The 12993-nt window shown below is 41.0% G+C and overlaps 1 protein-coding gene across 1 annotated transcript in view; it reads left to right on the plus strand.

The window, feature by feature from the left end:
* Positions 1 to 11321, plus strand: part of htra1b (HtrA serine peptidase 1b) — a 30188-nt gene extending 18867 nt beyond the window's left edge. The window contains exons 5-10 of the mRNA XM_085761332.1: positions 3198 to 3392; positions 4567 to 4599; positions 5082 to 5196; positions 6595 to 6652; positions 8533 to 8628; positions 10765 to 11321. Of these exons, the coding sequence (XP_085617458.1) occupies positions 3198 to 3392; positions 4567 to 4599; positions 5082 to 5196; positions 6595 to 6652; positions 8533 to 8628; positions 10765 to 10933 (666 nt within the window). The 3' untranslated portion in view covers positions 10934 to 11321. The remainder of the gene's footprint in view (positions 1 to 3197; positions 3393 to 4566; positions 4600 to 5081; positions 5197 to 6594; positions 6653 to 8532; positions 8629 to 10764) is intronic.
* The last annotated feature ends 1672 nt before the right edge of the window (positions 11322 to 12993 follow it).

Consider the following 12993-nt stretch of genomic DNA (forward strand, 5'->3'; position numbering starts at 1 on the left):
CATTCCACCGCCGTTCTGATTCAACCTCGCTGATTCAATCATCCAGTGTTTAAAGAAGCAAGACTTCCTGTTTGTAAATGAAAAGCTGGGGCCCCGGGGATGAGCCCTGTGGAGCCCCGGGCTGCACCTTTCAGATAAAACCCTTCAGATAGGATGCAAACATCTTTTAGGATGCAGAAGAAACTCGAAAATTGAACTGAATGGTCGATGTTTTAGGTTTTTACAAAGGTTTAACATCTTAGAAACAGAACCACATCCTCTGTGTGTGTGAAGCTGTGGTCACTCAGGCAACAAATTTGTAAAATCAAATATTATGATCCAGTTAATCAGAAGTGCTGTGATCCAAAAACACACAAACAACAACGAAAAATAAAAAAAACGTGTTGGGTTTTCACAATCCGATCTGGTGCGACTCGTTCTGGATTTTTATTTTACTTCTTTTCCAATCTCAGTGATTTGTCCAGACCAGAAAATAACATCACACTCTGCTGTAATGGCACATGGGTCTCATTAATCTCTTTTTTCTTTTTCCTTTTTTTTTTCTTTTTTGCACATTTACACAAAGACAGTCTGGCAGAGAGGGATTAAGAAAGCGCTTCAACGACGGCCAAGGCAGCGCTAGAGGCTGAGAAAGCTGCCAGCTGACCACATGTTCAACGATGTGATGGGAAAAGATGAGAAAGCTACAAGTGGGAATAGAAAATAGACAACATCCGACTTTTATTGAGGCATTTTTGGGGGATTTTTATGACATTTTTATGATAAAATGTAATGAGGAGGAGAGAACGGTGAAGGAGAGGTGGATTCAGTCAGGTGAAAGTCTGAGTTTCAGGACGTCAAAACCAGAGACTTGACTCTTCTTCAAAGACGGTGAAACAACGAGTCGCCTTGATTCACTTTGTTTTTCATTTCATACATGGAAAGGTCGTGTTGTGTTATGTGGTTGTTTGTCGTGTTGTGTCTGTTTGTGTGTGTGTGTGTGTGTGTGTGTGTGTGTGTGTGTGTGGTCGTTGTGACATGTTGTTGGGTCCCAGAGGAAACGAGGCCTCGGGTCCAGACTGAGCTGACTCAGCTCTCCACAGGAAAACCAACGTCTGTGTCCGGAGAAGAACACACTGTTCACCTGCTCATCACCTGTTTACCTGTGTGTGTCTGTGTGTGTGTGTGTCCTGCCAACTGTCACGTAACCATCAGTTAAAGGGGACATATTATGGAACAAATATATATTTTTGAAGGCTCTTTAACATATATTCGGGTGTTTGTTTTGCCTTCTGGCCCCAAAATGTGAGAATTGACCCTTTGTCAAGGCCCCGCCCCCCACGGTTACTGTTGCTAGGTTGGACAAACAATGGTCACGGAAGGGTTAACTCCCATTGGAAACCATTGAAAATTAGGCAGATTTAAATTGCTTGTAAGGAAAATTTTAATTAACTTATACATCAGAAAAATAGTGTCCATGATAGAGGACAGACGTGGCTCAATAGCGATTGAACGGGCATTACCTGACTTTTCCGAAAAATGGGGAAAAATCATTGTTTTGGTCACTCACTAGCTAGTAGCTAACGGCGCTAGCTAACGTTAGCTACAAGCTAACGCTTAATCTCCGCCGATCTCCCGTTTCTCCTCGTAAAACTTCGCAAAGTTCAAAAGACATTAGCAGCGGTAATGTTACGTTTGCTAGATAACTTTGAAGGTATTAGATCTTCTCTGTCTATGAACACGACCAGAGAGTGGACTGGAGAATGAATGAGCTTAGCACTTAGCACAGTACAGCCAGGGAAAACAGGCTCACTTCTCATGAGGACTGCACACAACAACAACAAACAAAACTTTGCAGTTAACCCCTGACCTATGCCTACAGCTCCCCCTAGTGGACCACCCCCAAACCCTATTATTAAGCTCAACTAACAGAAGGTTAAAGTAATATGTTATACAATACACATGGGCCAAGTAGCCTATGTTTATTGATGTCTTAGGTTTGGGGAATGGGATAAAAATGACTCTGGGAATACATTCCAGATATCGTGAGTTGCTATTGCAGGAACCCCAGGCACATTTTAACCATATTGAAAAATTATTAAGTAGTTTTTGCCAAAAAAATTGCTGTCTACCTATCTCGTTTCATAGGGTTTCATTCCAGGGTTGTCCAACCTTAGAATGTTGTGCAACATGTGACATGGGGAGAAGCGCTCTGATTGGTGGATCAGCAGACCAATCAGAAGGCCAACAAAGGGTCAATTGACAAATAAATCTGTCATTTTCAGGCTCCTGAGGTTGAAATCCATGTGGTTTTATCAGCTGTTCCTTCAGTTGTCTGACAATGATGTCATTAGTTTTTCGAATTTGCATAATACCGCCCCTACCTGTGAGTATTTAAAGGGACAGACACTGGAACCAGCTGTTCTGAACAGAGAGAGATTTTGACCGAAGCAGAACAGATATGTCTTTAAAGGAGACATATTCTGCCCCCTTTTCCACAAATTAAAATAGTTCCCAGGTGTCTTAAAGACATGTTTGTGACATGCTTTGGTCTAAATCCCACAAGGATCAAACATCACAGCTCTTTTCATCCTCTCTAAACAGCCCTGTTCAGAACAGCTGGTTTCAGTGCCTGTCCCTTTAAATGCAGATGAGCCACACAAAAAAGAGGGAGAAGCGAGCACTCACCAAAAAAAAGGATAAAACTTTAGGAGGTGCACGGCTACAGAAAAGGGGAGGAAAGCCAGCACACTCACGATCCCTTTGATGAATTTTTATTACAGGACAGGCATGCACAGACGTTTCGACCAAAGTCTTTTTCAATATCATTTGTCGTTTTCAGTGACATTGAAAAAGACTTTGGTCGAAACGTCTGTGCTTGCCTGTCCTGTAATAAAAATTTGTCAAAGGGATCGTGAGTGCAACAGTTCATAAAACCATGTGGATTTCAACCTCAGGAGCCTGAAAATTACAGATTTTCTTGTCAATTCTCACATTTTGGGGCCGGAAGGCAAAACGAACAGCCAAATATAAGTTAAAGAGGCTTCAGAAAGTGATATTTTCACAGTATGTCCCCTTTAAGACACCTAGGAACTTTAATTTATGGAAAAGGGGCAGAATATGTCTCCTTTAAAACCTTTTCTATTCAATTTTTAACTTCGTGATCCTACATCTCCTCTTCATCCATGTCTCTCCTCCTCCTCCTCCTCCTCCTGCAGATGAAGCTGCCGGTGCTGCTGCTGGGCCGCTCGGCCAGCCTTCGGCCCGGGGAGTTCGTGGTCGCCATCGGCAGCCCGTTCTCGCTGCAGAACACCGTCACCACCGGCATCGTCAGCACCACGCAGCGGGGCGGCAAGGAGCTGGGCCTCCGCAACTCCGACATGGACTACATCCAGACGGACGCCATCATCAACGTGAGTGGAGAAAACCCAAACCGAACGTGACGTGACGTGCTCATGCACTGCAAAAGCTCAAAATCTTTCTAAGAATATTTGTCTTATTTCTTGTCAAAATGTCTCATTTCTAGTCAAAACTAATCTCTTTTCACTCAAAATAAGACTCACCACCTAAAAATGAACTTGGTTTTAGATCATTCCCATTTGTTTCAAACAAATTTTCACTTGAAATAAGTAGAAAAATCTGCCAGTGAAAGCTAGTTTTTTGTGCTTGTTATAAAAATGAAAAACTTGCTCCACTGTCAGATTTTTCTACTTATTTCAAGTGAAAATCTGCTTGAAAGAAGTAAAAAGTGTCTAAAAACAAGCTGCTTTTTAATGTGATGAGTCTTATTTTAAGTAGAATGAGATTTGTTTTGACTAGAAATTAAATTTTGACTAGAAATAAGACAAATATTCTTGGTAAGATTTTGAGTTTTTGCAGTGTGGTGACCATGTGTGTGTGTGTTTGGCTTGTAGACGTTTGATGCATGACGAGGTTGTTCAGTGTCAGATCCACTGATTCTTCTGTTTTATGATCACTGGCTCGATATTAAAGTAAAACTAAAAAAGCCTGAAGCAACATGAAGGATAAATCTGAACCGATCGAGTCAGTGAGTCAAAGTTCACTTCAGGAATTCCTCAGATCAGACTAAGTGTCAGTCTTCATCATTTCACTGCAAAAATTTAAAATCTTACCAAGAATGTTTGTCTTATTTCTAGTCAAAATGTCATTTCTAGTCAAAATAAATCTCATTCTACTTAAAATAAGACTCATCACATTAAAAAGTAGCTTGTTTTTAGACACTTTTTACTTTTTTCAAGTCAATTTTCCACTTTAAATAAGTAGAAAAATCTGACAGTGGAGCAAGTTTTTCTTTCTTGTTGCAAGCACAAAAAACTTGCTTTCACTGGGAGATTTTTCTACTTATTTCAATTGAAAATTAGTTTGAAACAAGTGAAAATGATCTAAAAACAAGTTAATTTTTAGGTGATGAGTCTTATTCTAAGTGGAAAGAGATTAGTTTTGACTAAAATTGAGACATTTTGACAAGAAATAAGACAAATATTCTTGGTAAGATATTGAGTTTTTGCAGTGTTCTTTTCTTTTGCTCTTATCTTCTGTGGTTTCTTGTTTGTTTGTTTCTTGCAGTACGGCAACTCAGGAGGACCACTAGTCAACCTGGTGAGTGGAGGACAACCATATTATTTATGAATTTACTGTATTTTTTTCATCTTTTGTTTGAGCAGCTGAAGTTTAACGTTGTGTAAGAAACAATAAAGTCGCCATCGCCCCGAGATTCAAGATGATTTAATTGTTACATAACGTCTCTATCAGAAGCTTCGGCCTCTTCGGACTGGGACCTCGTCCATATGTTGCAAAACACAGATATACGTAATCGCATATAAACAAAACAGCAAAGCTCATAAAGTCCTTATTAGGAAAGGTAAATAAAGAGCTGAGGTAACGCTTGGCGAGCGCGGCGCGGCCACAGCTGACTGTGATTATGTTGTTTTCAGCCAAACGAAGAACAATGTGGCGTCAGAAACACGTTTAACAAGCTTCATGTGGAAATTTGACTTTTACTGTGGGGAATCTGAAGAATGATGGCAAATTAACAGATGCATGCGTGTGTCTCTCTCTCTCTGTGTGTGTGTGTTGTACAGGATGGAGAAGTGATTGGCATCAACACACTGAAGGTCACAGCAGGAATCTCCTTCGCCATCCCGTCCGATAAGATCAGAGAGTTCCTGGCAGAGTCACACGACCGACAGGCCAAAGGTTCGCAGCAGCAGCAGCAGCAGCAGCAGCAGCTTCACCCTCTGTTCCTGCAGAAGTTATCAGGTTTACAGAGACAGAGACAGAGACAGAGAGTGAGGAGGACGAGGAGGAGGACAGAGAGCGATGAAGGTCTTAGATGGCGTCTATCACTTTTACAATATTGCAATTTTTCAAGAAAACCAGGAAACACTTTGTTCAGTTGGACTAGATCTGCAAATGCACCTCTTAAATATGTATATACGTTGGATAGTTATGTTTAATATTGATATTTATATCTTTTATTTGTCCCGTGATGGGGAAATGTACTGCAGAGAGCAGTGACAGTAATATAAAGCAATAAAAAACAATATTTGTAAGAATAGTATCTACACTCCTGCAGTGCACAGTGGCAGTTTACTGCAAAAACTCAAAATCTTACCAAGAAAATTTGTGTTTTTTCTAGTCAAAATGTCATTTCTAGTCAAAACAAATTAACTAATTCTACTTAAAATAAGACTCATCACATTAAAAAGTAGCTTGTTTTTAGACACGTTTTTACTTCTTTCAAGCCTATTTTCACTTTAAATAAGTAGAAAAATCTGACAGTGGAGCAAGTTTTTCTTTCTTATTACAAGCACAAAAAACTTGCTTTGACTGGCAGATTTTTCTACTTATTTCAAGTGAAAATTAGTTTGTAACAAGTGAAAATTATCTGAAAACAAGTTCATTTTTAGGTGATGAGTCTTATTTTAAGTGGAAAGAGATTAGTTTTGACTAGAAATGAGACATTTTGACAAGAAAGAAGACAAATATTCTTGGAAAGATTTTGCGTTTTTGCAGTGTAGGCTATATATAAACACTAATGGTGATTGTTTGTATATAATAACGTTATTAGTGCAGTACATGCAGTAGAAATACACTCTGACATTAACATGAACTTGCATGAGAGGAGAAAACACCAACTAACCTGAAGTGGTCGGTACAGTTACAGTTACAGTAGGGGAGTGACGGCAGTAAATGGTGTCGTGCTGCAGCAGCTAGTATAACAGTCCATTACAGAGCAGAGCAGTAAATCCACTTTCTCCCACTGAGCCAAAAAATTCTATTAAAAGCATGTGTGTTTTTATTGGTGTGGATTATCACTCAGCCATTAGAGTCTGGAGGTTTCCACTGTACCTGTACATGAGCATGAGCAGAGCATGAGGCAGAACAGAGACTGAGCCGCCTCAGACCGCTGCTTTATGAGACGCCACATTCAGTCTGAACTGTTAAATGTCATTAATTCGAACCAGCAGCCTCTGTTTGATAAATAAAAATCTAAGGTAAAAAGAGGAAGGTGATTGTTTCTACATGAACCAGGAGGAAAATGTTCAAAATTCATCTAATCCTTCATCATTGTGTTTCATTTTTGTCCTGCAGGTAAAACTTCCCAGAAGAAAAAATACATCGGTGTCCGGATGATGAGTCTCACTGCCACGTAAGTTCCTGTTTCAGACATTTAAAGGTATAATACGTAGGAATTCCCCCCATCTAGCGGTGCGGTTGCATATCTCAACGCATTCTTGATGTTGCATTCAGGTGAAATGGGGCAGACGTCAGACAGACAACAGACGCTGCATGTAACAGGATAAACAAGCCTCTATGTAAACAAGTGGTCCGGTCTGACAATATGTTGTCATGGTGATGTGGTATTGTTTTTTACCGTCTTTCTCTGGTGGAGTAAAATGACATCCGGTCGGTTTGCTGACGGCCGTCTGCCTGACTGCACCTGAATGCAACACCAGTGCCTCCGTCCTTCCTCACACTACACAGTGGTGACAGTTTTAACAGGCCGTTTCCGTGGTTACCTACGGTCACGATGCAACATGGCCGCCTCGGTTCGGTGCGTCGCCCACTCATGTATTTGTAACGACTTGTAACAACTCATTCTAAGGAACCAGAAAGCTTTCATTTGGATGCAGCTGTGATTCCACTTCAGTGAAATACGGATTTATGAAAGACATGTTTGATTTTTGCTAATAAAAAGCCAAATAAGTTACATACTGGGGCTTTAATGTTCACATTCACAGAAACAGCAGGAGATGGGGTTGGTAACTGATCTGGGAGCAGCTCAGAGGCTGTATAATATAGATGTGATGATAAAGCAGCAGCAGCGTTGGCCTCCCCAGGTCCCCGAGACGGGACTTTCTCAATCCTCACCGCTCTCATACTTAACATGGGTGGTGATCGTATCGCAGCAGTGAGCTCAGCCTCAGACACCTGCTGCCAAATGACCAGTTTGAACAGGAATGCGAAGCGTCCGTCGCCTACAGGTCAGAGTCGCACCCACTCTGTGAGTCGCAGTCGGGAAACGCCTCGAAAAAAACACCAAAACAACACAATTTATGAAAAGCTCATAAAGTTGAACCGTTGCACAACTTCTTAGATTGTACATTTTGTTTCTCAGGATGTTGCTGCTCTAAACTGGATGATAGGTACAGACACTATATTTAACAACCAGAGATGGACAGAGTACTTGCTTTTAAAGGTACTTAAGTATCCAAAAGTACATGCTTTTAAATTTACTTTAAGTAAAAGTAAGAGTAAGAGTACATTTCTTATTTTTCACATCAATGAATGACTATAATTTTTTCTAAATTAATTTAAGGAGATTTTAACTCTTGTTTGTGAGAATGAACTCTCTGAAAGCAGCTGCACTGATGTGCTGCTTTTAGGGGTTAGGGTTTCCTTCTTTGACAAACACAGCTTGTGTCCAATAGGATTTTAGAAAAGAAAAAGGAAAAAAAAAGAGCAGACCTGAAAGTAACGAGTACTTTTCAGCCTTCCTAGAAATTAACTCAAGTAAAAGTAAAAAATATTTGTCTTGGAAATGTATTCAAGTAAGAGTAATAAGTACCAAAGAAATCATTTACCTGATGAATATGGATTTATTTTTACGTCTTGGAGAGTCAGTTTTTTATTTCTCAGTTGTTAGAGGAACAAGTTACTGAGTGTTTTTGGTGAATAATATTGTATATTTATTCAGATTAATTTCTACAAAGGTTCAAAAAGAGTTGTTATGTCAAAGTTTCTGATGAAAAACAGTGAAACCACAAGAGAAGAAACAGAAAAGACGACATTTCTTCACATGTTCCAGGTTATGACTTGGTGACTGACGGCTCTGGTCATCATCGCTGTAATGTTTTTCAGCGTCCAACCCTCAGATCTCAGGAGACGACGGTTTCTATTCGACCACACAACGACGATGTTTTTTTGCGTGATGAAATAGAGAGTTAGTCCCGATCAGGACCAGTTAGCAACAGACTGGTGTCCTGCTGCACTTAAAGCTTCATGTTTTGGCTCTTTGTCTCCCCTCAGGCTGGCGAAGGAGCTGAAGGAGCGGCAGTCAGACTTCCCAGACGTCACCTCGGGGGCGTACGTCATTGAGGTCATCAGCCGAACTCCAGCGGAGGCGTGAGTGTCTCTCTTGTGTTGTTGCGTTGTGTTGTTGTTGCACTCACTGTCAAAACAAACAAGCTCCAAAAACACCTCATCTCTGGAGGGACTCGTCGTAGCTTTGCATTAATCATGACGAGAAATGTGGTTGAGTTTCATGCAAAGTGGCAGATTTCTCACACTCGGTAATGAAGCTTGTCACATGGGGAAGTCGGAGGAGAAGTGGCTGCTGTCTGCAAAAACTCAAAATCTTACCAAGAATATTTGTCTTATTTCTAGTCAAAACTAATCTCTTTCCACTTAAAATAAGACTCATCACATTAAAAAGTAGCTTGTTTTTAGACACTTTTTACTTCTTTCAAGCAGATTTTCACTTGAAATAAGTAGAAAAATCTGACAGTGGAGCAAGTTTTTATTCCTTATTACAAGCACGTGCTTTCACTGGCAGATTTTTCTACTTATTTCAATTGAAAATTAGTTTGAAACAAGTGAAAACTGTCTAAAAACAAGTTCATTTTTTAGGTGATGAGTCTTATTTTAAGTGGGAAGAGATTAGTTTTGACTAAAATTGAGACATTTTGCCAAGAAAGAAGACAAATATTCTTGGAAAGATTTTGAGTTTTTGCAGTGTGTAAACTCACAATGGCAGAATATCAATTTTTTTTTTTTTTTTATTCCTCGGAAAGTTTTGAGGCATCCACATGAAAAAAAAAAAACCTGTTGAAAGTGACCCGCAGCGTTTCCACCTGAGAAAACAGAAGGTCGAGTCTGTTTTCCTGTTGTCTGGTGGGTTTATGAGCAACACAGGCCGGACTCAGGTCGAGTGTCTGATCTCGCTGAAGAGACGTTTATTAGATCTGAACTTCAGGCTGCAGGATGTGGAAAGTTCACCTCAGGTATTAAAGCTGCTGTTTTTGCTCCAACGTTGGCATCGGCGGAGGCAGAGTCCTGAGTGTTTCCTACCCAGACTGCCCAGATGGGAGGGCACGCTGCCTCACAGTCCTGCTGGTCATTGAATGCATCATCTCAGAGAGTGAAACAGGAGACCATGAGAGGTTCAAGTCCTGAGCAGACAGGAAACATTCATGACCTAATGGACAGTGAGTGCTAGAGTACCCACAGTAAATACACCGGATTTAGCACATATGCTAAATTACATCCGTAGTCCCCAAAACAATACAACAATTAACATAAAAAGTCCATAAAGATGGAGGACCAGTAGATAACAGAAAGGGACAGTTCAACATTTTGGCAAAGTGGCCCATTACCATATTCCCTATAGTCATAGCAGTAGGTTTGTTACCTTTAATTGTCGGTGCAAACTGTTTTTAGAACGGCAGAGCAGAGCCATGAGCTGCTCAGAGCTACGCTACGTTTCCCTCATCAAATACACAATCCAACAACTCCAAAACACTCTGGTGGACAAGTTGTGACCTGCACATTCACCACGCTATGAGATAATAACACAACGTTACCACACAGAGTTGTTTTAGAGGGAAATACAGAGACTGTTGATGAAAAACTGTCCCTGAAGGCAACGTGCATCAGCGGTTTTGCATGAATTTCCCTCTAAAACAACTCTGTCTGGTAACGTTGTGTTATTATCTCATAGCGTGGTGAATGTGCAGGTCACAACTTGTCCAGCAGAGCGTTGTGGAGTTGTTGGATTGTGTATTTGATGAGTTTGATGAGGGAAACCAAGAAATCCCATGAGAGTCCCATAGGGATTAAATGGCAATGGGCCAATTTGCCAAAAATGTTAAACTATCCCTCTTAAAGACAAAGGCTGCTACCTTTTAGCTTTAGGCTCAAACTGTTTGCATGGAGGACCTTGGGTAGCAGTGATGCTACCAGTGTGGAGATGCAGCCTCATTAGCGTTAACACAAGCTCGAACACACAGGATTTATATTTCAGGGGAGAGATGTAAAAATTCAAGAGACTGTATTTAATTGGACACAAAATTTAGGAACGCCCTCGAGTGCAGGATGAGTCATCGAATGTCTGAAATCGTTTTACAGGAAGAGAAAAAACATTGATTTTGTTGTAAAAATACTCTTTCTAACATGAATTTGGCAAAAATCAACAGATAAATGAAGAATTAACGTGCAGTCTTTCACTAACCGTCACCTCGTCTGTCTCTCTCCGCCCCTCAGAGCCGGCCTGCAGGAGAGCGACGTCATCATCAGCATCAACAACGAGCCGGTGACCTCGGCCAGCGACGTCAGCGCCGCCATCAAGCGGGACGCGTCGCTGCGGACGGTGGTGAGGCGGGGCAACGAGGACGTCATGCTCACCATCGTCCCCGAGGAGATCGACCCTTGACCCCACTGACTAAACCAACCAACAAACCAACCAACAAACCAACCAATCTTGAGCTGGCTCTCAGTGTTTTTCAGCCAATCATGAACTCTTTGAAAAACCAAGCAACCAATCAGGGCACGTGTGTCCGGGGCCACACCTACTGCGTTTAAAGAAGAAGAGAGTTTCAGACTTCTCCTCCTTCTTCTCACATTCGTTTTTATCTTTTCGTCTAATGTCTCCATCTTCTCTCCATCGTCCTCCTTCTTTGTATTCTACTAACACAGTTACTGCAGGTTACCGTAGTTTTGTTGTTGTATGTTCTTGATGGAATATTTTTTAATAGTGTTTTTTTGTCTTTGTGTGTTTGATGACAATTTTTCAAAAAAGGGAATAAAATTATTTTTAAAAAGTTTTGTTTTTATGAACAGAGTTGACATTTTTGGGGAGTTTCTTAATAAAATTCACATGTTGCAGGGAGGAGTTCCTCAAGGCGTCATCTTAGATCCCCTGAGCTTTTGAAGACACTTTCACTTTCAAAGTTTTTCTTTGCATATCTTTATGAAGTCAGACAACTTCTCTAAAATGAATCAGGCGATGGAGTGGACGACCCACAGCTAAACTTTGTGGCTGTACTGAGGATAAAGTAGAACCAGGATCAAGGGCTTTTTGGCCACTAGATGACAATTATTCAAAAAAAATTGAATACAATTATTTTTTTTAAAGTTTTGTTTTACTTAACAGACATTTTTTGGGAGCAGCTGCAATTTACACTGTTTCTTAATAAAATCCACAAGTTGCAGGGAGGAGTTCCTCAGGGCGTCCTCTTAGATCCCCTGAGCTTTTGAAGATACTTTAACTTTATGGGATTTATAAGCTTTGCATATCTTTATGAAGTCAGAAAAACTTCTCTAAAATGAATCTGTCCACTAAGAGCTGCTGGTTTCTGTCACAACAGGCGATTGAGTGGACAACCCACAGCTAAACTCTGTGGCTGTACTGGGGATAAATTAGAACCGGGATCAAGGTTTTTTTGCCACTAGATGACAATTTTTCAAAAAAAAAAGGGAATAAAACTATTTCTTTAAAGTTTTGTTTTTATGAACACAGTTAACTGACATTTTCTTTGGGGAGCAGCTGCAATTTGAACTGTTTCTTAATAAAATCCGCAAGTTGTAGGCAGGAGTTCCTCAGGGCATCATCTTAGATCCCCTGGGCTTTTGAAGACACTTTCACTCTCTGAGTTTTCTCAGCTCTGCCTCTCTTTATGAACTCAGACAACTTCTTCAATATGAATCTGTCCAACCAAGAGCTGCTGTTTTCTGTCACAACAGGCGATCGAGTGCGTGACCCGCAGCTAAACTCTGTTACTGTACAGAAGATGAAGTGGAACTGAGATTGAGGTTTTTTTGGCCACTATAGCTGCAAAGAATTTTACCGTTAAGTGGGAAAACGCCCCCGCCTCTCCATGGAAATACAAATTCAACACATTGTCTCCACAACAACTTTTTTGCATTTTTGTCGTAACGTTAGCAACTATAACTCATCGCTGATGAACATGACGTAAAAACACACAAACGCAGCTGAGGAGACAGATGTTTCCTGAAGGAGCCGGTGGGGGCTTAATCTTAATCTACGTATAAATGAAACCAAATGAATGACCCGCGTTGTGAAATATTTCACCGCAGATAAATAAACACTGTCACTATTAAAAAGTGAAAACCCCAGCAGCCAAACCCTGTTCACCGGGAGACCGGGAAAACACAAGAGAGCGAGAGCAAGAGAGAGAACGAACTCCATCATCTCTCAAACATGTTGTTCTCCACCGTGTGTGTGTGTCGTCCCTCTGTGCCATGTTACACACTGGGAGAGTTTAACACAACATGACACAATCTGTTGGCCTCAATGTGTATGTGTGTGCATGTGTGTGTCCACGTGCACGTGAGGCCTCGGTGGGAGTGGAGGTGTTACGTAACAGTTGACACAGTCAGCAGAGGGAGGTTAGATGTGTGTGCTCTGTGCTCGAGGTCGACTGATGTAAGAAAGACGGCGTCAGAGGTTTGGACACCGAGTGGACGTCTGAT

The sequence above is a fragment of the Trachurus japonicus genome, chromosome 19 (assembly GCF_045865225.1).
Source record: "Trachurus japonicus isolate A0001 chromosome 19, Traja_1.0".
NCBI classification, from domain to species: domain Eukaryota; kingdom Metazoa; phylum Chordata; class Actinopteri; order Carangiformes; family Carangidae; genus Trachurus; species Trachurus japonicus.